This window comes from Colletotrichum karsti (assembly GCF_011947395.1).
Source record: "Colletotrichum karsti strain CkLH20 chromosome Unknown Scaffold51, whole genome shotgun sequence".
Lineage (NCBI taxonomy): Eukaryota > Fungi > Ascomycota > Sordariomycetes > Glomerellales > Glomerellaceae > Colletotrichum > Colletotrichum karsti.
Window position 1 is genome coordinate 155,676 of NW_024065951.1, and position 25,556 is coordinate 181,231.

At 56.2% G+C, this 25,556-nt stretch overlaps 4 protein-coding genes across 4 annotated transcripts; 3 read left to right on the forward strand and 1 right to left on the reverse strand.

Moving 5' to 3' along the window:
- Positions 1–4,992: 4,992 nt before the first annotated feature.
- CkaCkLH20_11804 (uncharacterized protein) lies at positions 4,993–7,232 on the forward strand (the record flags this gene model as incomplete). The annotated part of the gene is made up of 3 exons (XM_038894518.1): positions 4,993–5,518; positions 5,567–5,653; positions 5,707–7,232. 3 exons carry the CDS (start codon positions 4,993–4,995, stop codon positions 7,230–7,232), a joined length of 2,139 nt encoding a protein of 712 aa, XP_038740163.1.
- Positions 7,233–10,202: 2,970 nt separating this feature from the next.
- Positions 10,203–13,303, reverse strand: CkaCkLH20_11805 (uncharacterized protein; the record flags this gene model as incomplete). The annotated part of the gene is made up of 4 exons (XM_038894519.1): positions 10,203–10,628; positions 10,684–11,792; positions 12,387–12,668; positions 13,219–13,303. 4 exons carry the CDS (start codon positions 13,301–13,303, stop codon positions 10,203–10,205), a joined length of 1,902 nt encoding a protein of 633 aa, XP_038740164.1.
- A 1,339-nt stretch (positions 13,304–14,642) lies between these two features.
- On the forward strand, positions 14,643–19,093 carry CkaCkLH20_11806 (uncharacterized protein; the record flags this gene model as incomplete). Its single annotated transcript, XM_038894520.1, has 2 exons — positions 14,643–18,645; positions 18,714–19,093. The coding sequence occupies 2 exons, from the start codon at positions 14,643–14,645 to the stop codon at positions 19,091–19,093; spliced, it is 4,383 nt and encodes a 1,460-aa protein (XP_038740165.1).
- Positions 19,094–20,967: 1,874 nt separating this feature from the next.
- On the forward strand, positions 20,968–25,341 carry CkaCkLH20_11807 (DNA-binding protein; the record flags this gene model as incomplete). Its single annotated transcript, XM_038894521.1, has 1 exon — positions 20,968–25,341. The coding sequence occupies one exon, from the start codon at positions 20,968–20,970 to the stop codon at positions 25,339–25,341; it is 4,374 nt and encodes a 1,457-aa protein (XP_038740166.1).
- Positions 25,342–25,556: the final 215 nt, after the last annotated feature.

The following is a 25,556-nucleotide window of genomic DNA, read 5'->3' on the forward strand; positions in this document are numbered from 1 at the left end:
AATGGCGGTGTCTCCAATTTCCATTTCAACTCCAGGCGTATTGTCTCGTAATGAGGAGTCGCCGGTTGGTAAGCTGCGAGAAGTCGAGTCCACCACAATGTAGGTAGAAGGGGCTCGAGACAGGGGGACGGGAAGAAACGAAGTTGTCACGATGTCTCCTTCGCTTCACCTTGTCGAGGGCGAGACTTGGAGTTTGTGCTTGCTCTCTCTTCGGAGAGTCAGGTACAGAACGGAGTTGTCTCCGGACAAGGAGCAAGAGAAGTGACCAGGTGCCAGGTGAGGAGAGGAAAAGAACAAGGGATGGGTGCTGGCAGCTGGCAGGGTATGTGAAAGTAGAGCCGCCAGGTGCAGGGGTACAGAGGTACGTACTTGAGGTACTTCTGAGGAAGGAAGGCATTCGCAGGTCGATCTCTGGTTAAGAGGAAGGAACACTGAAGGAAGGGTCTTGAGTGCATGCTCCACAGTGCAGAGGGGCCCTCCTTCTCAAATCTCAACCACAGACAATCACTCCACTTTTGATTCCACCCACTCATGGACCTCCAAATGGTCTGTGGGGCCCATCGACAGCGGCTGACAGTGGAGTCGATGGGTTGTCGTTGCAGCCGAGTGCGCCAGGTGCACAGTGCATCGTAAGACGTTAAGGTACCTACCTAGGTTGCTGGCAGGACGGGAAGGGAAGGGAAGGGAAGGGACGCACGTAAATCTGTGCGATCGAGCAGCCGCAGCCGTCGTCAAGGTCATGGATGGACAGCACCGTTGAGGCTATAAGGCCGGGAACGGGGACGCGATGTGGACGGGCGTTACTTACTCTCCCCAGGTAGTAAAGTTCGGAGCACGGAAGTTGCGGGCGCGGGAAAGGTTCGGAATCGAAGGCCTAGGCTGTGATAAGAAAGCGAAAAAGAAGTCAGAGAAGAGTAACGCTTTCCCATTCCATCGTGGAGCTATCAAGGTGCTGAGGTACGCTGCAAAAAGCTTCGGGTGCCCAGGATAGGAAGAAGTACGTACCGGAACTTTAACATCCCGTTCCAACCTAAGTCTCTCTCTGCCTTAAGCCATCTCAGGAAGGCGCAACCTGAGCCGGCACGTAGGTAACTACCTGCCTCACGAATGGAAAAATAGAAGCTGCATGGAACAACTGGAGCGACTGAGATGGAAAGAACGAACATGTTCCCCTCAACAGTAGGGAGTCAGGGAAAGAGAAAATTCTTCCATCTGATTCCTCGTCGCTAAATCACCAATGACACATCAAAGTCACCACCTTCCTCTCTCCATCATCTTCATCGTTACTCTCCCAACAGCTGCACGCCTTGCCTTGCCTTGCCTTGCCTGACAGCAACAACACAACATGCATCGTCGCCTCACCATTTGGCATTGACAAGTCCCTCCCGTCTCCTCAATCCCTCCTGGCAGGTGCATGTCTACGGCGTAGCTAACGTGCTAGCTGCCTGCACCTCGTCCTCTAGCTCAATCATTTGATGGGTCAGGGTCGCCCGTCGGCGCAGGGTCACGTCCGAAAGGCCCGCACATTTCAACTTTCTCTGCACTTCAGCACCACCAGCAATACACTAGATCCTCGCTCTAATTAAAGTCTCTTCCGACCGACAGGCGACACCGACTCCAATACTCCAGCAAAGAGGTCAAAGCTCGCCATTTGTCGTTCGATACATGCCTTCGCGCTTGTTGTCTCACGGAGCCTCGGCTACCATCAATACCACGACGCCGGACCGTACCTGGATCCTAGATACCGTCTAATCCGTACAACAATTCTGCCAATTCCCAAGCCCTATTCCCGACGACGCCTCCAGAGACCCCGACGATCAATCCCATCAGATCCTGTCTGAATCCCGGCACCAACCCCGGCCACCCCGTCCGCCCAGTCCAGAGACAACCAATCCAAGCCGGCCCAGCACGGCGCATTGCAGTGACAACTCGACACGACGCGATGACAACGCAAAAAGAAAGAGAAGGAGACTCAGACGCTGCGGCTACGCCTGCGGCCCCAGAGTCAAGCCGACCCCAAAGAAGTTTCAGGTTCCAATGAGGCAAATCCTGCCCTCGACTCGACCAACGAGACGACATGCCTCTCCAGTCGAGTCTCGACATACCTCCAGAGTACCTACCTAGATCGATGCAGCGCCAGCACCCGCCTGCCTCTGCCTCGCCTTGCTTCACCTTGCCATGGTCCAAGGAGTCAGATCTCGCATTCAGACTCGGCTCCACTACGCCGGCCATGTGTCTCTGCCCAAGGACCGAACCAGTGAACCATTCCTGCAGACCTCAGGCACTTGCGACAGTTTCTCCGGCCGACCCAGCAGTAGCACCTGCACACCGCAGGCGTCTCCGTGGTTGGGGGTTGGTCGGATGGAATGGATCGAGGAGAGAACAGACGCATTGCATCCACCGGCCGATCCCCTTGCCCATTCCCATCTCACGCACTCCCACGGCACGGCATTTGGGACGAGGCGCCGAAGAGACGACAGATCTTCCGGCACCGCCCAACGTGCGCCTGAGCCTGTGACTGGTCGACGACAGTGTCAGTGCCGTCCATCACACACCGTCACCTCCTCGATGGGATGGCAACCATCACCACCCTCCCTCTACACCGCACCAGGCCATCTTCCGTCGACAAGATTCCGCCCCCAAGATCAGGCACCTTGGCTCTAAGCCCGCTGCTGTTGGAACGACCTTTGCTCGCCGCAGTCGAGAGACTCTGGAGACGCTGGGCTCAGAGAGTCAATCGGTTTTCCAAATCAGGCCGCCTGCATATGCACCAGACAGGCCTCAGAAGCGTGACCCTCGCTGCCAAAACCCACCATGATATCATGGTACAGCCAGCCTCTGCTACGCACCACTGTTCCGACACATACGAACAAGTACCGGCCAACATTGACTCGTTTTGTGCCCGAAATGGACCACTCTACATACCGCGATTCCGCGAACCGAATGCTCTTGACTGGGGATTCGACACCTCGGACACCAGCAAAAAAAGAAAATGAGACAAATCAAGACACGGACAACTTCACCTTGACGATCCACGACCCTCAATCTCAACCCTCGTCCGTCGACCTATTTTTTTTTCTCTCCGAGTTCCGCTCACTGTCTCTACCTCCCCTCTTTCCCCCACACTTTCTTGACACGACGCGACACGATACGATGCAACCTCCTTGTCTTACTGTCGACATTGTCCGCTTCGCCAACTTTGGTCACGTCGTCCGTCAGTCAATGGTCCAAGAGACGCCGTAATCCCGAAGCATCCCTGGGCGATGGCGCGACAGCCTCATCGTGGCCCTGGTCTTCCCTATACATATGGCCCATGAGTCGTGATTCAGGGTCGGCCATGGCCCATCTCTGCATCTCATCATCATTGCTGAACAGGGTTCCTTTCGACGTGCACGCATCCCATCGAGCGCATTGTAGGTACTCCATACTTCATCAGAGTCTCCAACACGAACCAAGCACTCACTGCACCGTTCGCTACCTCCACCCTCACCTTGGATTCTCCCACGACAGTGGAGTCTCCGCGCTGCAACACTCTTTCGAGCATGACTTGATTGGGGGGTGCGCACAGTCCATTTTCTGGCTAAGACGACCCTTGTCAATAGCAGAAGAAATTCTACGACAACGAATCACAACGTCTCGAGGCATCGTGGGGATGTGATGTGCGGGTAGCGACCTTGAGTACATGACGGTACCTCTCTGTCGCTGGCAGGGGGGTCCGGCCACACGACGCTAGCAACGACCAGGGCTGATGGACGGCGAGGGTCGGCGAGGAAGTACAGACTGGAGACCGGAGGGACACTAGAGAGGAGTTGACAGGACTGCGGGCTGTACGGCGCAGGAGCAAACAGGACGACGACGAGAGGCATCCATCGTCTCTCCTTCGCTCGCTCGCTCATTCACACTCGCTCGACTCGACTCGTCGACAGAAGAAGCATCATGTACCGCACCACACTGCACCACAAGTGGAGAGATGTCGCCAAGCAGGCCCCAGAATTCCACACATGCCATCCACCGTCGACGACAGCCAAGCTGACAGCAATTCCGCCGTGCTTTCGCTCCCTTTTTCATTATACGATACTTACCGGGCTGGTGTTCTCTTTTTATTAGCATCATCTGCCTCACGGCACCGACGGCACCGCAGCACCTGGCCGGCCTGGGGGCGGAGGAGCAGACGGGGTGCTCTGCTCTTGGCACTGCCGGTACGACGTGAGACCTCACCTCACATCCCACACCGTTCTTATCCGCCCATGTCCATCCATCGTATGGGAAACAATACTCCCCTCCAACTCGTCCGTCGTGCACACCTTGCATGTGGGGAGCTAAGGTGCTAGGGGACCTTTAGTGCGTGTGGGAGAAACATCGATTCTCTGCACGTCGTCCTCGCTCCTCCAGACAGACCCTGTCGCTGTCCCGACTTCCCACCCACTAGCAGCGCACCTATCTGCAGATATATGTGCATATCCCGCCCCTCGAAAGCGGCTGGCCCATGTCCTGTCGTCCAACGACGTGCGACCCTCATCTTCCTTCCCACTTCCTCTCGACGGCAAGCTGGTTTCCAAATAAGACCCAGCGATCATCTCTCCACCCACTTCAGCCCCTCCATTCCACGCCGGCTCCTCAGCGATCAGCCTTTTCCTTCTTCATGAGCCGTCCGTCACGGTTTTGATCTTCGACAAATTCACCTTCGTCGAATCCGAGTCTCGTCCGTCGTCGACTGTGAGACCGCCTGCCGTCGCCTGCCTCTCCACCTCGCCTCCTAGGACATCCTATGGCATTTGGTCTTGATATCTGATCGACCACCCAGTCTCGACTACCCGCCACCGCCTTGCTTGCCTCGACCCGTTGGCAACTGGCATAACAGCACGCGTATTGGCACTTTCCGTGTTGGCATGGTCTCGTTATTGACGAGCCATGGAATCTATTCTGTCTGCCGTTTCGGATGAGGGTGATATCTCTTGGTCGGACAACCACAGCAACTCTTCAGACGACAACATGACCGACAACATGCTCCTCCCACACTCGCCTACCTCCCAAGCGGCTGCTTGGATGAACACCACCACTACCAACTCCCATACCGGCCAGCTCTCTCCCGTCAGTACTGGCATGGACATCGCGACCATGGATCACTCCTGCGCCCCAACAATGGTACACTCCGCCTCCTCGACCTGCACTGATTCCTGGAGCACCGCCCACGCCGACGCCTTCGACGGAGACGATGCTGACAACGATATTGTATGGGAACAGGGCTCTGACGACATCCTCACTCTACCCAAACTCGAACCATTAGACGACGACTTTAAGCTGGACGATGTGAAGGAGGCGCCTCTCGACGCAGCCGAGGCAGGTCTGATTTCACCCTCCAGCACCCAACCGAAACAGAAGCGACCCCGTGGCAGACCTCGCAAGCACCCGCTGGGGCCTGTTGTGAACCCGAGCAAGGTGACCAAAGGACGATCCAAGACCGGGTGCATTACCTGCCGCAGAAGGAAGAAGAAGTGCGACGAAGCAAAGCCGAGATGTAAGCAGCCCGAGCAATGTGTCGTAGGAAAATCTAACGTTCTGTCAGGTATGAACTGTGAGAAGAATGCCGTCGTTTGCGAAGGATATCACGAGAAGAAGCTTTGGAGAAGCGGCAAGGAGAAAGCCTGCGATGGTGAGTGTGCTCTTGACTACCGTTCCTGCTTATCATGTCTAACAGCGTTGCAGATCGCACTGGAGAAGACTCGGTCGTCTTCACTATGCAGCCCTTGTTCAACGGTGTTGACACCGTTGAGGACAAGTTATTTTGGAGACACTACGGCGTCCACCTCAGCAACGTCCTGACCGTTGAGGGAGAGGCCAAGAACGCCTTCAAGGACATTATTCTCCCTTTGGCGAATCTCCACCAAGGTGTGATGCACTCAATTCTGGCCATGAGCAGCAAGCACATCGACTTTGACACCCCGTATGGTGCCAAATTACTTCAACAGAACCCAACAACTAGCCGGGAAGCGCTGCAGGAGAGATCTGATTATCATCACAAGGCAGCAATGGAGTCGTTCTACGCCGACATTCGCCGTTCTGCAGAAGAAGACGCCGATGGGCAGACGATCTCATCCGCTCGTTTCGCTCAGATGCTCTGTCTTCTCATCACAACGCTCATTGAAGGCAACCCTCATGGAGAACACAGGGTCCACCTTCGAGGCTACAAGGAGCTCATTCAACAGACTCCTCCTGAAGACACCGTCTTCTTGAGCTTCATTCAGGAGTTCTTCCAGTATCACATTTATGCCGACGAGCTGCTGTGGCATCCTTCCATGGACGGCCCTCGTCTTGCTTCCGAGGACTGGAGCCCCCTAGTTCCCATCGAGTCACCTCGCCTTTTGGGCGTTGCCGATGGCCTCTTCCAGTACCTTTGCCACATTACCACAATCAGGAACACCATCCGCGAGAACGTCTACCGAGGATCTGAGACGGTTGTGAACTATCACATCCTATACCGGGCCCAGGAAATCCAGGAGGCAATCGAAAAGTGGATGCCCATGTGGCCGCCAGGCGACAGCAGACACCGGGTTGGACACGTCTACAAGCACATGATGTTTTTGCACCTATTCCGTACCATCTATCCTCCGACCGTGTCCGAGAGGCGCCCATCGGTGTATTCAGTGGCGACTTCAATCGCTACTTCCATCTCATCCTCTTCTTCTCGTCGCCACTCCCAGATTTCTCGCCCGTCTACGGCTACTAGCTGTGCGTCTTCGCCTGGTCTCCGACCATCCACTGCTGCCGGATTCCCGATGAGCATGCAGCTTAAGCGGGACCCCAACTCTCGCGGCCCGTCCAGGACAAGTTCGATGCACGAATCGGACGCTGGTTCCTGTGCCGTCATCGACGAGCAGCGTCCTGCGTCTCCCCCGCCGATCCGCCGCCCTCCTCAGCATGACAACCGCATCACATCCGCGGTTGACGAGTCGTTGGCCATCATGGAGGGCTTCAAGCCCTCCGACCCCGCGTTGACGCTACTGCTGATGCCGTGTCTGGTCATTGGAGCGACCTGCTTTGATCCGTCTCAGCAGGAGAGGGTCCGCACCGTGGTCCGATCCATTCGAGGCTACACTGGACTTCGCAACTGCGATCGGGTTCTTGAAGTCCTCGAGGAGCTCTGGCGCCTCATGGACTACGGCGACTGGCTTTCCGTCTGGGACTGGCAAAGCGTTGCAAGAAACCAGGGTCTGGACTTCTTGTGCACCTGAGCACCTTCTCTAGTGCCTTGAGCGATGGACCGCAACTGCTCTCATATGAGCCAACACCCTCACCTCGACTCCCAGCCCACCATCTCTCGCTCATCTTTGGGTATTTACCCTGCTCGTATTGTTTTCCGCCGGTATATCCGTGCTGTATTCTCTCGCTATTTTCCAACATTTCGTACCATTTATCTGGGCTGGCATTTGTGTAGTTGGCGTTGTCGGATGAGGCATGTAACGGACACGACATCATGTATTGGAGGCCGCATGCATCGCAATTTCATACAGCGGATGGCAGCCGAGGGTGAAGGCACCCGGCGCCAAGAAGATCTGGTTTCCATGGTCGGGACTCGTGGCCAGCATTGGGTTCGGTACACTCTTGCGCAGGCGGGCTTGTTTTACTCGGACAGAATGTCTCTTCACTCGTCGGCGTTTCTTGCTTTTACTTGGGAGGTTGTCTCTTTTCCACCACAGTCGGGTTCTCACAGTCGGCGTGTCATTTCAGTTTTTTGTTTGGGTAATCGGGACACAGGCAGGGGATCACGGAATCGATCTCTGGATGGGCGGCTCGGACAGTGTCCGAATCTGATTTTTGTTTGCATACGATATAGGCATTCTTGGGAGGAGGACTTGACAGAGAGAGCATTGCGTCGAGGCAGGCCATGCGCCGCCCGCGATGCGAGCAACAATACACAAGCAGGGGCGCATTTGCGCCCATTCTCCCAAATTTTTCTGGCCCCCCCGGTTCGCTAATTGCCCGCCCTATGATTGTCCCCTGATTACATGCACGTGGTTCGCGTGTTTGCTTGTCAATGGGTCATATGCAGATGACCGACTCATTGATGATGCATTCAACTCGCAGCGTCCCGTCTCAGGTGGCCGCGGTCTTGTGCCGCACAAGGGGGACGGGAGGGAATTGGATTTCCGTGATTCGAACCCGGGCGCATCGCATTGTGACCGTTCGACGAGCCTCAATCGGGCCGGTTAGGCCGTCTTTTGCATGGGCCCGAACTCGTGAGCCTGTTTTTTTTGTTGGACGGTTCGTTGGTTGCTTCACCATGTGCTGTCCGCGGGAAAACTGATAGCCACGACACGACACGATACGCGACCATTTTTCCGGTTTCTCGAGTGCGCCGCCTGTGTTGTGAATTAATTATGATATGTTTATGTGATTGCTGCGCCCCCCTTCCGGCATGGAGTTTCCCATCTCCTAAAAGCGACAGCACAGTGACTCTCTCCTTTACTCTGCATCTTACATCTGCGGGATTGGATTACGATCTCTCTCTCTCTCTGTTTTTTAGGGCCCGTAGGAGGACGAGGGGGACGTGGAGAATGGGGGACCAAGTCAGTCGAAAGCCCTTGAGTTCCATGTTCCATTATTATCTGTAGCAGCCATGTAGATACTCCGTACCGAGTGTACCCGTAATCGACTACCGCTGCTGTGCAATTGTTTGCTTCCTTTTGGTGGATTTCCATAGCGGATATGGGGGTGGTCTCGGAAGGAGATGGGGATGAGATTCTGCGGGTGGATGGGGTCGTCTCCCGAATCAATGTCTTGCTTTACTTTGCTTGCACTTGCACTTGCAGACGAAGTATTCCGCAGATGGGGTTTCTTTCGTCGTTTCTTTTTCTACACTACGGGGTAAGTTGGGAACGATTGCTCGCTTGCTTCTCTCTCTTCCTACCCTTTTTATCCATCTTTATTACGCGCGCAGGGTCGGGACTTGGCGACTGGCCCCCAATCTACATTATCCAATCTGGCCGACCCGGGGCCCTTGTTAGCTTTAATCAAGTGCAAGATTATCAACCGAGGGTGGTTATGGGGCCGATGGAGGACGAGAATAACCCCGGGGGTTTGAAGGGCCACTCACTGTACGGATATCCGTAGGTAGGTAGAGCGGATTCGGCGGAGTGGACTCCGCTGTCGCCGTGCGCGTTGACCAAGTTTGGGGGGTGAGGGAGAGAAGAGCCCGCTGAAGAATCGGAGGCGGGTGCGCGGGATGCGGGATGCGGGATGGGTAGTGACGGTTCAATTCAATTCAGTTCGGGTTGAAGATTGGAGTTTTTCTGAAGTTTCGATGGCGTGAGGCTTGTTTTGCGTCTTGATGGGATGGTCGTTCTGGACCTTTTTTTGATGCCGATGTTTCGGGAGCGTTGGTGGGATCTTCCTTACGGGTGCTTTCTTGGAAGGTTATTGTTCAGCAACATGTGGTACGTGTGTCCTCCCACTCCCTCCTCGTACCCGCGATATACAGGAGGACGTGCTGAAGGAGGATTTCGAGACGGGGGAGGGGGGCAGCGGCTTAGCTGGGCAGGGATCGGGAATCTACGCTATCTTGATCTGTCCAAGTATGCGAGATGGGTGGATGGGTGGGGGGTGGGCGGCTGTGTGAGGCGGAGGGCGAGTTATTCCAAGAAACCAAGGTTTGGGACGGTACCGTATGAGACAGTAGTAGCAGCGGTTATTCCTTCTTTTCTTGTGTATGTTTCTCACGATCGGACTGTGTTTATCACCTTGGGTTTGTTGATTTGTCTACCCGAGATTTGTCACGGTAGCCGAATGAATCGCCGCCGGTTGGGGTTACATATGAAAAAAATTCTGGATTTCTTTTTGCAGATACGATCGGATCGTACATGGGGGGCCCGAGGATGTAACCCGGCCCCCCTCGTCTAAGCATCTATTTTACAACAATTTGCGGTTCCTATCGAGGAGGAGCAGGTTTTGGGGTTTCTTTTACATGCGTTGATGCGGAGGCTGGTTGGGGAGGGTGGATGGGACCCGTTCAGATGTTCCCGTCTTATCGATCCTTCAGAAGCCATCGATGTCGAGCTTTCTCGGAGTTTTGTCCGATATCAGGAATATGCCCTGGGCGTGGATGGCAGGTTGGTGAGAAATCCCCAGCAGACCCGGCCTCAATGGCACTCCCCTCCATTCTGCAGTGATCCCGTCATCGTCCCCATCATACAACTCCCGCCGCCTCAGACGTACATGCCGCGGTCCTCGCCCTCGACGAGCTTGACCACGACGCCGTCCTTGTCGCGCTTGATCTCGTACTTGCCGCCGAGGACGAGGTCCTTGGCGACGAGCTCGCGGGTGCGGCCGAGGGACTCGATGTCGCCGATGCGGATGACGGTCTTTTGCAGGTGGTCGCGGAAGCCCTCCTCGGCGCAGATCTCCTGGAAGGCGTGGTGCATGGGGACGGAGGAGGCGCGGACCTGGGCGTCGGCGGCGATGGAGAAGAGATTGAGGCGGTCCATGTCGCGGACGAAGTCGGAGCGCGTCATGATCTGCTGGGCCTTGTGCATCGGGAAGGACGGGAGGAGGTGGCCGCGCTCGCGGTCGTACGTCTTGTCCATGTCCTCCTCCTTGTCGACGAGGGCCTGGGCGAGGGTCATTGCGCCGGCCTGGTGGTGAGTGTTAGCTGACGAGAGGAAGATGTGTGGAAGACGGATGACTTACAGCCCACTTCTGCTGGTCCATGACGTCGTCGTCCATCTCGGCGCCGAGGATCCAGCACTGGTTGAGGAACCACGTCTTCTCGACCAGGCAGATCTGGTCGCACGTAGCGATCATGTCTTTGCTCTTGGCAACCCGGTTGAGGAACGACAGCCGGCCGCCGACGAGGTCGTACACCTCCTCCAGCTTGTCCTGGCTCAGACGCTCGTTGAAGTACTTCATGCGGTACTTCCACAGGGCGGCGATGGCCTGGCGCTTGGTCAGGTCGCGCACCGACATGACCTCCATGCGGGTGGCGAGCTGCTTCAGGCGCTCGTAGACCCAGTAGTCGTCGGTGTTGAAGACCATGGTGACGAGGTTGGCGGCGGCCCACTGCTCGGCGCGCTGCTGGAGGAGCTCGATGAGGTCCTTGCCGTCCTCGTCGTCGCGGATGAGGTGCATCTGGTTGATGATGACGACGAGGGGCTTCTTGCGCTCCTTGCGGTTGACGAGGGCGACCTTTTCGAGCTTGTTGAGGGCGCGCTCGATGTCGAGGAGGGCGGTGGTGTCGCGGGGCCCGCGCTCGGAGAAGTAGCCGCCGATGTAGTCCTCGTGGAACTCGAAGTCGAGGGCCTTGCCGAGGCGGATGCGGACGATCTCGAGGTCGGCGTGGGCCTCGAACATGGCGACGCCGTCGCCGTCGATCTTGCGCATGGCCTCGATAAGCATGGAGGACTTGCCGGTGCCCTTCTCGCCGAGGATGAGGAAGTAGTGCCCGACCTCGGAGCCGTTGACGATCTTGTCGATGCGGGCCTGCTCGGGCCGCTGGACCCAGCGGTCGTCGGCCTCGGCGGGGGTCTGGGGGACCTCCTTGCCGATGGCGGCGAGCTCGAGGACGGGGTCGCCGGGGGTGAAGGCGCGGGTCATCTTGTTGAGAACGATGCGCTTGTAGGTCTTGTGGTAGGCGTATCCTGCTACGGCGAAGCCGGCGGCGAGGACGAGTATCGAGGCGAAGGACGTCGCGGCGGACTCGAGCATCTTTCTGGGGAGGGAGTCACCGCCGCCATCTTGGGACTTTGATGTGTTGTCTTTTGTGGTTTGTCGTGTGTCTTGTTTGGATGTGTTTTGTGTATCTGAGGAGGTCAGTTGTGATCGTGATACGATGCGTTTATGAGCGTCCACTGCAAGGACTCGCGGTCGCTTGGCAGCCAGCTACGATCATCATGAAGCCCATCGAGAATGATGGTTCCATCGGTGGTAATGGACAACCGTTACATGTACTGGGCGGCGATAATGCCTCACTTGAGGTCGTGTATATGTTCGACCGGCGGGGCACATCTCACGATAGCCTCACTTGAAGTTGAACAGGCGCATGAGATGAGAACAGGAGTCGCGACATATCTCGGCGCCCAGCCTCTCATGCGCGAGCCTGGCAGCAAGGCCATAAGCAGCAAAGTGAGAAGTGAGCACGGCATCACAGCCTGATCTGATGCGCGCATCACAGGCGGCGTGATCTGACATGCACATCTTGGCCTGCAGCTCAAGACGCCAACCGAGAGAACATCCCTGCTCCCTCGAAACCAGAGACAACAAAAGGTCCAAGGTTGCCCGCCAGATATTGACATCAAGTCGGGTTCATCCCACCAGTTCATCACACCAGTACATGATAGTCGCGCGAAACATGAAACATTGCGCGCCAATCAAACAGACGAGAGAAAAGAACATACGCGCACCAACGTACCGGTCCTTCGTGGCGGATATGTGGAGAAGCACCTCGCGGTGGTGCAGGTGGTGCTGACGGAAGATGAGATTCGCGACGCTGCCGACGCCGATGCTGATGCGGATGCCGTGCTTGCCGGAATCCTCGTTGCTGACAGCAGCCCCCAAGAGGCGCGCCCACGCGTCCCGGTCCACTGGCACCGGGCCCGAGAGGGTCGCAGCAGCGTGGCGCGAACTGCACCCTTGCTCACCGAAGCCATGGTAGAGATCTGACGAGCATGCAGGGCCAGCTGCGGCTCGGATTAGAAGGGTAGGTTGTTGATGGATGTCGAGTGAGTGTTTTGGGGTGGAAGGAAGTGCGCGAAATGGGACAGCAGAGGAAGAGGGAGATTTTGATTGTTTGGGTATGGATCAAAGCGACCACCTAAACCGGGCGGACGTCACTTTGTCAAGCCACAACCCGACCTGAGTGAACACCGTGACACTCTGGGAGGGAGCCGTCTATTTGCGCAATTTGGCCGGTTGGATTGTCCTTTTTCCTTGGCATCACCCTTGCTCTGCTGAATTCTGCCAGCAATTGAGTTGTGGCGCACGCAGAATGCCAAGAACCAATTGAAGGGCGGTGAAGGCGAAAGGGAGGTGGCTAATTTCTGATTGGTGCCACGGTTCCACCCCTGGTTCCGGATTCAGGTGTCCTGTGGAGCCGTCACTGCGACAACCTCACCAAAGGCAGCAACGACGCTGATGACATAACTCACGATGGCTTCAATTTGGGGCTCTGGGCTGGTCCGTAAAGAGTGGCACTCCTAAGGTAGGAGTACTATTTTATGGCAAGTTGACATAACCAGTACCGTCGAATGATTCTCTTCGTCAAAGCCGACGTGGTGGAGTTTGTTTTGTTTGTCTTGGGACCGCCCTTTGTCATTGATTCAAGTGTGTTCGAGGAATTCGAACAATTTTCTTCTTGAATTTCTGTCCGTATTTCCAGCTGCCTAAAATCTCATTGATCCCTTCTTTGCTAGAAGCCTACAGCAAGATATTCTGCCGACATATTACCGGCGTACTTACCTCCTCCGAATATTTCATGTCGAATGGTCTTGAACACCTATCAAGGGAACTAGGCAAGCTATCGACGATATTGCAGCATACTAAATATCATTCACTTGCTAATATCTAGGTCGATGCAGCTTACGTATACCATGGAAGCATGTCGCGATTCGTTTATGCCTTCCGAAGCTCTTGCCTTAGTACATACGACCACCTCAGCTTCATGAAGTACCTATCTATGAGACGAGCCTCGGCGCGTCAGATCGATAGAAGTCCTATCGGGTGCCTACATACTTCAAATACCAACCGCATGGCCTTGGAAAGGCTGGCTAACCTCAGCCCTGGCTCACGTGCCTTGGTCGTCAACTTCACTTGCTGGTTGATAAAGTACCAATCAATAGCCTCCGTTTTAGGGCTGAGGGCAGCCCTTTGCAAGAAGATGGGAGGGCTCTTGAGGTGCTTTCAACCCAAGTGGGTCTCCGCCAGCCTAGAAGTATACCCAGATGACGAGTTCGTCTTTACGATGAGATGGCAGCAGTGTTGTCATCCAAACGATATCAAGATGGCTCGTCGCATGTGCCCACGCACTCGAACCCACAAAATGTTTGTATTGACCAGTAATTAAAGTGCATTGAAACGCAATTCCAGTTTTCCGGTCCTTAAACGCGTTGTTGAGGGTGTAAATCGAAGTCGATGTCCATGGCAGCATGTTGTGCCAGCTTCAACACCATGATCCATCCTCACCGAGCATCACCAGTACACTGGCCCGTGCGCCCAGCCGGTCGACGTGCCTTCCCAACCTTTCTGTCAGGCAGACTTTTTGTTTACTTCGAATTCTTTTTCTGATTTTGTGCGCGCAATATTCTTCCACTCGCTATCGACAACAATTATTTTCTTCTCCAAGCTGTCGGTCTTGAAGTTGCTCTTATCCAGCTTTGTCTCGCTCACTCGGATGTTTTCTTGCGCCTGAACCCATCGTCAAGTCTGCAGGGTTTTTGTCGTATGACGATTTTTGCTGAATTCAGTAAGTTCTCAGTCGTTAATTTCATCTCATACCCGTACTAACCATCTCCAGACCACTGAGAAGACTTGCCAACACTTCCATCCCGTCTCCCCGGATCGGATTTCATCTCACTCGGATCCTCGCTTCCTCCCGAGGCCCGCTACCAGATGCTCTTCTTCCGCTTGTTCACACTCACTCGACGATTCCTGCAACAATGGCACCAAAGACTCCTGCTTCTCCTCTGGACGATCGACGTCACGATGGTTCGCACCTCGATCGTAATCTACAAGATGCTCTTTACCCTCTGGCCAGCGGGCCCTGTGTCCGGTCCCCGGAATCCAATACGATACTTCGACCTCCACCTCCACCAAGATTTCTACGACGAGACCGGCCCCGCCCCCCTCCCATTACCATCCCGGCCCCTCAGGTTACCGAGGACGAAGAAGAATCGCTGGTGACCGCCGTGCCTCCGACACCCCCTCCGACTCCCTCTCCTGGACTTCCCACTCCCCTGCTTGCAGGATGCCCAGGCCGTGAGATCTCCGGCGCCAAGTCTGACGGCAGAGAGTGGGCCTATGACTGGGACTCTCCTCCGGTCTTGCTCTATCCCGACGACCTCTCCAAGACAGAGTTCCACGAGCACCCCTTGGCACGTCACATCGAGCTGGAGAAGGGCTGGGAGAAGCATCAACTCGCCATGTATGGCCTCATCCTCCCCGCCAAGGTTGACAACGGCACCCCGACTTACACATGGGAGTCCGACGACGAGGAAGAGGAAGATCTCACCAAGGCGGTGATACTGGCTACGCCCGCCAAGATGCCTCATTACCCGAAGCTTCCCCCGGCACCCGATACCCCCGTCGACCGCCCTCGCACCCCTTCGAACATTCTCAAAAAGGTCAAGACCTTTGCCAACTTTGTCGCCAACAATGATATGGAGAAGGACACCCCCGAGCTCCCCAGCCTCAAAGAGCTTATCGACCAGTTCGGCATGCCTCCCGGAACCCCGACCGAGCCCGTCCCCAGAAGCTTCCTTCGACCGACTAGATCCAGCGGCTCTCTCCGACCCAAGACTCCCATCAGGTCCGTTCCCAGCGCGACCAAGCTGCGCAACAAGAGGAGCGCCACTGGCATCTCCAAGTTGCAGATCTCCGAGCCCGTTGCGCCCGAGGAGATGAGACGCATCGGCCAGGACTTCAGCGAGGCCGCGTCCCGCACCGCTCGCAGCCGAACCAGGACCGCGTCTGAAAGCGAGCGCATCTCATCTTATGCCACCTCGCTCCGCAGCCCGTCCAACCTCATCTCGCCGTCCATCTCCTCAAACCTGCCGCTGTACCTGCTCCAGCCCCAGCATCCGACCGTCTACTTCGGCACCAACGAGCCTCCTCCCAAGTTCCGCCTCGCGCGCCCGCGCCTCGCACCCATGGAGTACGCCCGCCAGTATCTCCTCGCCAAGGCCAAGGCCGAGAAGCAGGGAGAAGAGTGCACTGTCCAGAAGCCGGAACTGACGTGGTACTGGTCGGAGAACTACAAAGAATTCTTCCTCCTCCCCTCCCTCCCCAAGGGTGTCACCAGAAACTTCCTTCCAGATGTGGAAGAAACCGATCCGGCATGGAAGAAAAAGAAGAAACCGGTTGCAGCTACCAGAGACTTGGATGAGGAGGCTGCAAAGAGACGTTCGTTCATACCGCTTCCTTTGAACCTCGCCCCTTCATCACCCCTTCTGCCAGCCCATCTTCGCAACAGCTCACATTCTTCTGTCATCAGCTCGACTCACAAGCGCGACTCCTCCCTCAATGACTTCAAGCTCGACCAGCCTAGAGCAGTGCCAGCAGATCAAACATTGTTGCAGTCCACCAAGGCTCTTGTCGCTGACCCAACTGCTTCTATCCCTCGCGAGAACACTGATTTCTTTGTTGCCGTTCACACAAGCAGCGAGAGTGAGTTCACAAGTTCATTTCCGCCTCAGTTTCTTTCTTCTTCTTCTTTGGGCAGCAACAGAACCAGAAGAGAGTCCACACAGCAGTACTCACCTCTTGTTGCATCTGAACGAGCTTCAAGTGCATCGCCTCTCACTAGAGCCTTCACAGCTACTCTTGCTGAATCACAGACTGGTCCTGAACAGCTTACCTTCAACTCAGCTGACTTGAGCAATGTTCCCCCTGACTTCCCATTTGCCCGGCCGCCATCGGTCGCTTCGTCACAGAGAACAGTCACACCAGCCCTCTTCACATCTCAGCAGACTCAAGCTGTGCCTCCTGCCTCTCCTGACCAGGTCTCTCTCGACGACGACGCGCACAGCGAAGTCACAGCAGTCTACCGCCCAGGATCTGCACTCTCCTCTTGTACTGTCATCAGACCCTGCTCACCTGCTCCCGCTGCTGCTACTGACCTGGATGAGAATGGTGTCTCGCCAAACAGCATCGACTATGAGGACTCCAACCTGCCTCCCGCGCCGGTTTCCCCACTCAGCAGTTCTCCATCATCTCCGCAGACGGATGCTTTTGCAACACTGCAGAACACTCGGACTCACGATAGATGGGATGACGCTCAGACCCGGCAGCAACAGCAGCCTTGTGACGAGACAGTCGTGCAAAGTATCGCAGACGACGCAGGTGGTATGGACTTTGCAGACACCTCATCTGTTTACTCACAGGACAGCGTTCTTACAGCCATTCATCGCCCTGCCGCCAGTCGCCATAACACACCTCTTGACTTCATGCCACTGACGCGGAGTGTTGATGAGAGAGAAGAGGACTTGACCCCGCGACAGCTGCGTGAACCTTCTTCTGCCGAGGCTCAAACGCAGGCGAGAACTCTACATCACTCATCAATTCTACAGCCTGTGTCATACATTCCCAACACCCAAGTTGCCCAGACTTACACCGCCAACGAGGCATCACAGATCTCACAGAATACTCGTCGCTCTCAGGCTTCTATACTTACCTCTGGCAGCAGCAATCGCAGTCGTCGCATGCCCGCTCAGGATGCTCGCTCTTCCAGAACCTACGACCCTTACATGGAAGCCAACACCCGTGGTGCTCGCAACGTGGAGAGACAGCAGGTTGGCAGCGCTTCCGTCACCAACTCTGATGCCCGCCGTTTCGAGGAGATGCAGGCTCGGATCAAGCCTCGGAGCACCCACGAGACGGCTTCAATTGCTTCGGTAGCCTCATCGTCTACCTCCCAACATGACCGCTTCTCTACAATCTCCGACGCGCCCTCCATCACATCTTCTTCCACCATCGAGTCACGCCGCTCTCAGGCTCTCTCCTTCACCTCGATAGCCTCGTCAGATCGCTCAACAACCAGCAAACCCCGCCGCTCTCGCGCTGACAACCCTCAAGATGCGGTTCCCGTTCCTTCCCTCCCTCGCGACCCCCGCTTCACAGCCCTCAATCCCGTCCTGGAATCCCCCATCCCCTCAACGGGCCTCAGATCCTCAGCAACTTCCCCCGTCGTCAGCTCCTCCACCCGCGCGCGCAAGTCTACAATCCCCAACAGACGAGATTCCTCCACCCAGCAATCCACCGCCGCCGACGCAGAACTCCCATCCCTCAAAGTCCGCAGACGCAGAGAAGTCGCAGACCTAGCCCAGATCCCCGCCTCGCAAGCGTACCCTCAACCCCTCCGCTTCAACGCGATGAAGAGCCCCCCGCCAACCGGCACCACCACCACCATCGTCCGCTCCACCTCCAGGCTCATCACGGACATCGGCAACGAGCTCAACCGCGAGATGGAGGACGTCCTCTCCCCGCGCTCCGCCTCGCTCGTGCCGCCGCCGCCGCAGGACGACTCCCCCGACGACAACGCCCGCGACGTCGAGACGCCCACCCGCCGCCCGCCTCCCCGCAAGGTCCGCTCGAGCAGATCCATGCGCTTCGAGGCCCCCAGCATGCCGGCGCCCAACAAGCCGCTGCCCTCGCTGCCGCCGCAGAAGATCCGGCGCTCCGAGGCCCCCGGTCCCGTGGCGTCTTCTACGTTTGTCGACGTCGACTTCGGTCCCGGACCGGCGATTGCTCACTCTCAGCCGCCCGCGCGCGTCTCATCGGTTCCCCGGCCTCCTATTCCAACGACGATCCCGGTCATCGCGCCTCCCGTCCCGCCGTCGCCTTCCACGGGCTCGGAGTTCGTCACGCGCGCCGACTTCAGCGTCAAGAAGGACCGGACTGTGCGGCCTGCGGCCTCTGTCGCGGCGTTCCCGTCGTACCGTCCGAGTAAGTATTCTTTTATTATTCACCAGCTGTTTACACCGGAAACGAAGAGAAGTGCTAACGACAACCAGCAGCGCCTACGATTGAGCCTCCGCGCCAGGTCCGTCGTCTGGAGTCCGCGGCGAACCTGCAGTCGCCTCGCTCCCCCGTCCCGCCGATGCCTCCGCTGCCGCAGCAGCAGCAAGCGCCTGCCTCGGCGCGGACCCGCCTCCTGGGCAAGATGGCCTCCATGGCCGAGCTCAAGCACAGGAAGGAGGCCGGGTCCCGCGGCAGCGGCGGGAGCGGCGAGGAAGGCGCCGTGGGCATGAGGACTTTCCTCGGGGAGGACGTCTCTGGCGAGTCTTCTCGGTCTGGTAGCAGCGGTGGGTTGGCGCCGCCTCCCTCGAAGGAGGGAAGCAAGAAGAAGTTCTTTGGTGGTTTATTCCGGAGGAAGAAGGACGGGGAGAAGTGAGGGGGGACGATGGACGAAAGTACAGAAGGAAGGATATGGTTCTTGGTGTTTGGAGTACGGTTTTGTTGTTTGATATAATGATGTTACGATAGTAAAACTTGTGGATACATTGAGGTGCCTTCCCATCGTGAGATGCCGTGATGATGAATATTGATGTTACGATAATGAAAGCCTTGTGGATGTATGAATTTTCCACTGTGAGATACCGTGGTTAAAAATGCTGTTCAAAGTTTCAATGTTGTGACCTGTCTGTGATACTTCGGAGGGGAAAGGGGTCTACTTCCAGATAAAAGACATCTCGCTACTCGGGCAGATCATGTTAGGAAGCCAGTCAACTGGACCCAGATGTCTGATGGTTTGGCATTATTTTCGGCTAGGTTTTTGACTCTGATGGTTTGGAATTGTTTCAAGCGCGGCCTGCTTGCACAGACCTTCTTGACCACAGCTTCTTGACAGCATCACTGACAACACTCAACGCGTCATGGATTATTCGGCGTGGAATATGAGGGTAGAGGAGAGAGAACATCACCGGTGACGGAGAAAGTCGAAGTTCTGGGCCTGGGAGTGTGACACATCTACCTCACTTGTGACCGGTAGGTAACGATACATGTAGCCATATGTCTCATATGTCCGTCTTCACGCACCCTGTGGTGACGAACGAGGCATTGCTTTGCAGCCTTTCCATTGAACCCATCGCATGGGACTTATATATCCTCTCAGTGCTTTCCGCCCGCTTAGAAGTAACCAACGGCAAGAGGGTGCAGTTGTTTGGGATATATAGAGACAAGGATGTCTTTCTAGTCCAAGTGACGCACACCACAACAACGGGTTCGACCTCCTTGGGATCTGATGTCGAAAAGCGTGAAAGGATTCGCCGAGACGTGACTGCTTCGATGTTGAGCCCATCTCCGTAGGGTGCGCTTATGCTGCTTGCATGGTCTGAGCTTCAATCAACATCTACAGCGTTGGATTATTCCGCGTGAGATACGAAAGGGGAGAAGAGGAACATGACTGGAGATGGAAGTCTGGAGACACACACGTTGTATCTGTACCTACCTTACGAATCTAACCTGCTAATGTCACAAGTGGCTAGGTTGGAGCTCATCACGAGTACCTACGAATACCTCAGACCACAAGGATTGTCAAGATGAGCAATCCCATCTTACAACACCTCTCTCTACTAGAAGGCGTACCTATTTGAATGCCTCAAGAACGGGTTCCGTTCTCTGAGGATGTTCTTGCGGCTCGATGGACGCCGGTCATGACCGCCTAGAATCATGTACCCGGCGCTCTTGGTGACCTGACCAGGCATTTCCGGTGCCAGAACTTATTTCCAAAGACGTTAGAAACCGTTGGGACGCCGTCTTGTAGAAATAAACGGTTGGATTATGTAACACGAATCCCATCGATCTCAATGACAAAAATGAAGGTGCGCTTTTGGCGGCAGTTCCTTCCCAAAAATCCCACGCACGGCACTTCAGATTAGGGGCTGGGTGGCCCAAGCTTCTCTTTCCGCTAATCTACCGAAAGACCGATTGGCCAATCGGGCGTCTGAAAAGTCAGATAAGTGGATACGAAATCGTGTTCGCCCCACCGGATTGCAGCGTGGAGCCGCGTTCTGGTCGCGTCGGTAACGTGGTTTCTGGTGTGCAGCAGCCTGAGAGCACACTCCAGTGCCTCCAGGTCCATCCACTTCTCAGAAAAAAGTTTCCCCGCTACCCGACCGACGCCTCCCAACATCGACATCGCCATCGACACCGGCGTTATATCGCTATTGAGGGGGCTCCACGAGCGAGCTGCCTTGCGACGAGATCAGTTAATTGCTGACAACGTCATTTCACGCCGCTGCTTCCCGCAGCTCTACCTCGAAAACCATGTTCTCCTCCATCTCCCAGCGGATCTTCGGCACGACTCCCCATAAGAACTCTTCTCCCGGCCCAACGAGGCCACCGCGCGACGAGCCCATGCGCCAGCCGTTCCCGTCTACAGCGCCTCCCGGAATGCAGGAAGCCGCCCGTGACCTCGATCGTCAATTCTCAGAAGTGTCGGAGACATGGGGCCAGGCCGATCCCGATGACGACGATGACGACGACGGGAACATCCCCGACGGCCTCCCCAGCGAGTACGACATCAAGGATGACGGCGACGGCGACGCCGATGGTGGCGATGATGACAGCGATGAATACGACGATCCATTCGCCGGCATGGCCGCATTTTCGACACAAATCAAACCCGATGAGGATGACGCTTCTACGAACGGATCCGACGAGGACGCCAGTGCCATCACCAAGGCCGAGCCCGAGCCATCAAAGAAGGCCGAAGAGAAGGCACCTGGTCGGAGAATACGCCAAACCGCCAGGTCTGAAGAGCAAGGCTCCTCAGCCCAGACTCTGCCCAGTCCGATTACAAGTGGGCGGTCGAACGGCTCGGCAGCCGAGGAAGACAGCGATGCCAGCTCCAGCCATCGACTTGTACTCAAAGCCGAGCCTCCAGCCCCTCCCGTGAGCAACAAGAAGAAGCGAAAGCGTAAGTCGAGATCATCACAGTCTGCCTCCGTCGAGCCGGAGGAATCGACCCGCGCCAAGAAGAGAAAGGTGCGCAAGCCTCTGGAGGACATTGAAGACGACGACATGGACACCCAGCCCGAGGAGACGGTTCCTGACTCGCCTTCCAACCAAATCGCCGCGGAAAACTCGCAGAGCCCCGGACTTGATCATGATGACTTTGACCACGATCTCACTCTGGACTTGCCCACAAAGCCCGAGCCTCAACAATCGCAGCTCGTGAGCGTCTCCAGGCAGCTGTTCCAGCCAACCAAGGGTACATCGACTGGTCCTACGTCGGTGAGCGAGGATGCCGAGCAAGACGACGTCATCAACGACGACATCAGCGATGACGATATGGGCGATGCGAACCACGAAGTTTCGCTGTCCTCCCCGAGCGTCATTGCACAGAGGCGAAGAAGCATGTCTAGAGGATCCCAAATCTCTTCATTTAGGCAGGGCCTGTCGAGGGAGTCAACCGGCCTGCCCGATAGAATCTCCGAGGCCGCAGAATCGGCAGAGGAAAACGAGAGTGAAGGCGAGGATGACCAGGCTGATCCGGTGGTTGATGCTGGCGGAGATGTCAGCATGGCAGAGACGTCGGCGCTCGCTTCCGGAGCTCTTCGTGACGACGCGGACCAAGAGGACTTCGCAGACCAATTGCCTCCGTCATCTCAGCCACCAAGGGAAGACAGTGCCAGCGTCGACGGAGACGCGATGGACGTTGACGACAGGAATGAAGACGCCGATGAGCGCTCTGGGTCCGAAGAATCTGAACAAGAGCTCGATAGCGATGCCGCTACGAACGAGCTTGAAGAGGCTCAGAAAGCAGAAGCGGAGTCTGACAACGATTCCGACGAAGAAGAGGATGAATTGGTTGTTGAGCAGCCTGAGCTTCCTACCAGATCGACTCGAAAGACGCGTAACGGCACTGTCCCAACAAACGGAAAGGCTACGCAGGCTCCTGTGGCGACCACGCCTAGGGCCGCCTCTCGACGTTCTAGACTGGACAGTCACCTCATCAACATGTCTGAGCTCAGCCATGTCCCCAGCTCGGCACAAAAGTCCGCTCGCTCCACTGGGTCCAGACGACAACGTTCCAAGCCCAACTTCTTCGAGGCGGCGGAGGCTTATGACCACTTTGACGAGGAGGAGAAGAGTGAAGACGAGAACAACCAACAAGATGAGAGCGACCAATATGAGGAGACCAACCAAGACGAGGAGAGTGATGAAGAAGAGGAGAATGACGAAGGAAGTGAAGAAGAGGTTGATGAGGGCACCACAGTAGCGTCCTCCTCGGGGAAGAAGACTTATGCCCGGAATCCAGCATCTCTACGCCAATCGATGCGTTCAACGACGACATCTCCTCAGAAAGCAGCGGCTACATCAAGAGCTTCCAAGTCCGTAGCTGCCAAGTCTACGACCCCCAAGTCAAGAGCGTCCAAGCCAATGCCCGCAGGCACTCCAAGATCATCTGCCCCCTCAAGAGCCGCTACTGCTTCGAAGGGCACGACTCCTCTCCAGCGGCTAGCCCGTCCGACGCCCTTGCACACACCGAGTGCACATGGAGAGAAGATGGGTCGTTTTGACGCGGAAGAGCACCGCAGGCTGGACGACTTGGTTCAGAAGTACAGGAAGCAAAAAGGTTGGACTCAACAGAAGATGAACAACGTAATTCAGTTGAGATACCGCGAGCGCCAACCCGACCACGGCGAAGACTTCAACGGGCAAGACTTCAAAGACTTGTGGGACTTCATTGTGCCCCATTTCCCTGACAGGAGTGGAACAAAAGTCAGATCTGTCGCTCGAGGAAGGTACGACAACTCCCAGAAGCGAGCAGGAAGCTGGACCCGGGAAGAGGATGAGAGAATTGTAGAGTTGCTCGACAAGTATCGCGGCTCCTCATCCCAATGGGTCTATATCGGCGAGGAAATGAACCGCAACCCCAACCATGTTCGTGACCGTTACCGCAATTACATCGTCTGCGGTCGCAACCCCGATGGCGTCAGTACATATCAGAGGTGGACTGAGGAGGAAGAGGAACAGTTGGTCGAGTGCGTTATGACAGTTCTCAGGCGTATGGAGCCTGCAGACCCTCGCAGACGCCCCACCAAGCCCATGGACTACGTCAACTGGTCAGTTGTCAGTGATGAGATGGAACGCAAACGCAGCCGTCTTCAGTGCGCCAAGAAATGGAAGCAGCTCAACATCGAACTCGGCGAGGACGACTATCACTTCCCGGAGGATTCAAACGTGAGCTGGTTCCTGAAAAAGGCCCGTTTGCAAGTTCGAGAGATGTCGCTGGAAGACAGGCACGAGCTGGTCAAGTCGATTCTTGATCTTGCTCCTGGCACAGACGAGGCGATACCATGGCAGAAGGTCGTCAACAACAACTTTCGGCAGAAATGGCATCGGCCAACACTCAAGCTCCTGTGGTTCCGCCTCAAGCAGCAAGTCCCCGGATGGGCTAAGAAATCAGTTAGAGACTGTGCTCGCTGGCTTTTGGAGGATGCCAAGAAAACCACGCTCGCGAAATCCAAGATTCTCACCGGAGGAACCCAAGAGCGAGGCATCGGGGCCGAGGAAAAGGCTATCCGCCTCAGCAAAAAGCCAGAGCCAAAACGTCCAAGGCGCAAGGCCACGCCTACGAAGAAGTCACCTGCGAAGAAGACTGCTCGGAGTGCCGCGATAGTGGAAGAAAGCGACACCTCTGAGGATGAGGACGTCGAGGGCCAGGACGATGAGACCGACAACGACGAGATTCGCAAGAAGCAGCCGATCAAACGCCTCAACCGCAAGGCGCCACCCCCGAAGAAAGCTCCTCGCAGTGCTGAGATAGTAGAAGAGAGCGATGCATCTGAAGACGAAGACGCCAATAGCCAGGAGGACGAGGAGACCAATGGCGACAATAACGAGACCGATGCCGAAGAAAGCGACGCGGAGGAAAGCAAAGAGTCGTCCGATGAGGAGATTGAAGAGCCAGTCGATGAAGAAGTCGAGCAGGAAGTTGAGGAGAGCGAAGATGCAGACGAAGACGAGTCACAGCAAAATGATGACGAGGACACGCAGTCTGGCGCCGCGCAAAAGCAATCGAGGGGAATCTCAGAGCAAGCAGCCCTGCAGCTCAGCTTCGCACCGTCTCTCTCACTTGGGGCAAGTCAACAAGTCAGCACGCAGCCCAGCCCCGCGAAGAAGCGAATCAGGTTGTCTAAGGGTCAGACTGTCAACAGCCGCGTCAGTGAAGGTGATTTCGAGGAAGACGGCGAGACGCTAGAGGTCTCTCCTACACAGTCACAGTCGCAACTCGACGTTCGCAAGATTCCTGATCGTAAGGCGGAGAAGAGACTGGCAGCCAGGCAGCGCGTCAGTTCAGGCAGTCGGGCTAGATCCACGGCATCTGCTCAGCCCGAGTACGTCCCGAACGATAAGATCGACAAGGACATGCCCCCGATTCGCGTGCCTCCTTCGACCCAGCCCTCGAGATTTCAAGCCATCAACCGGCCTCCGCAGGGTAACTTTGCCCGTCGTACGGGATCGAGCTTCCTCCCAGGCGAGCCAGTCGAGTTGACGGATGAGATGATGGCAGAGTTTGAGGCAGCGGACCGCGCTGATGACGTTACGGGTTCGATTGTGGACTCTCCCATCCCCAGCGCGCGCAGGCCGAGACGCCGTCGCAAAGACGCAGAGGTGGGCGAGACTCCTTAGAAAGCGGTCCTCAGCCGGCATCGCGGACGCAGCGCGCTGAAGCTTATTAAGAAACGCAAGTGAGGCGTAGTACATACAGGGTCACGATTGTTCAGTCCGATTTGCAAGCGGCCTGCTACCTACGGTGGACATGGCCGATGTGGGTGGGGTGTGTTTTATCTCGGCGTTCGGCGGAGAGGAGAGAGCACGGGAGACGGAAGACGGGAGCACCGGTT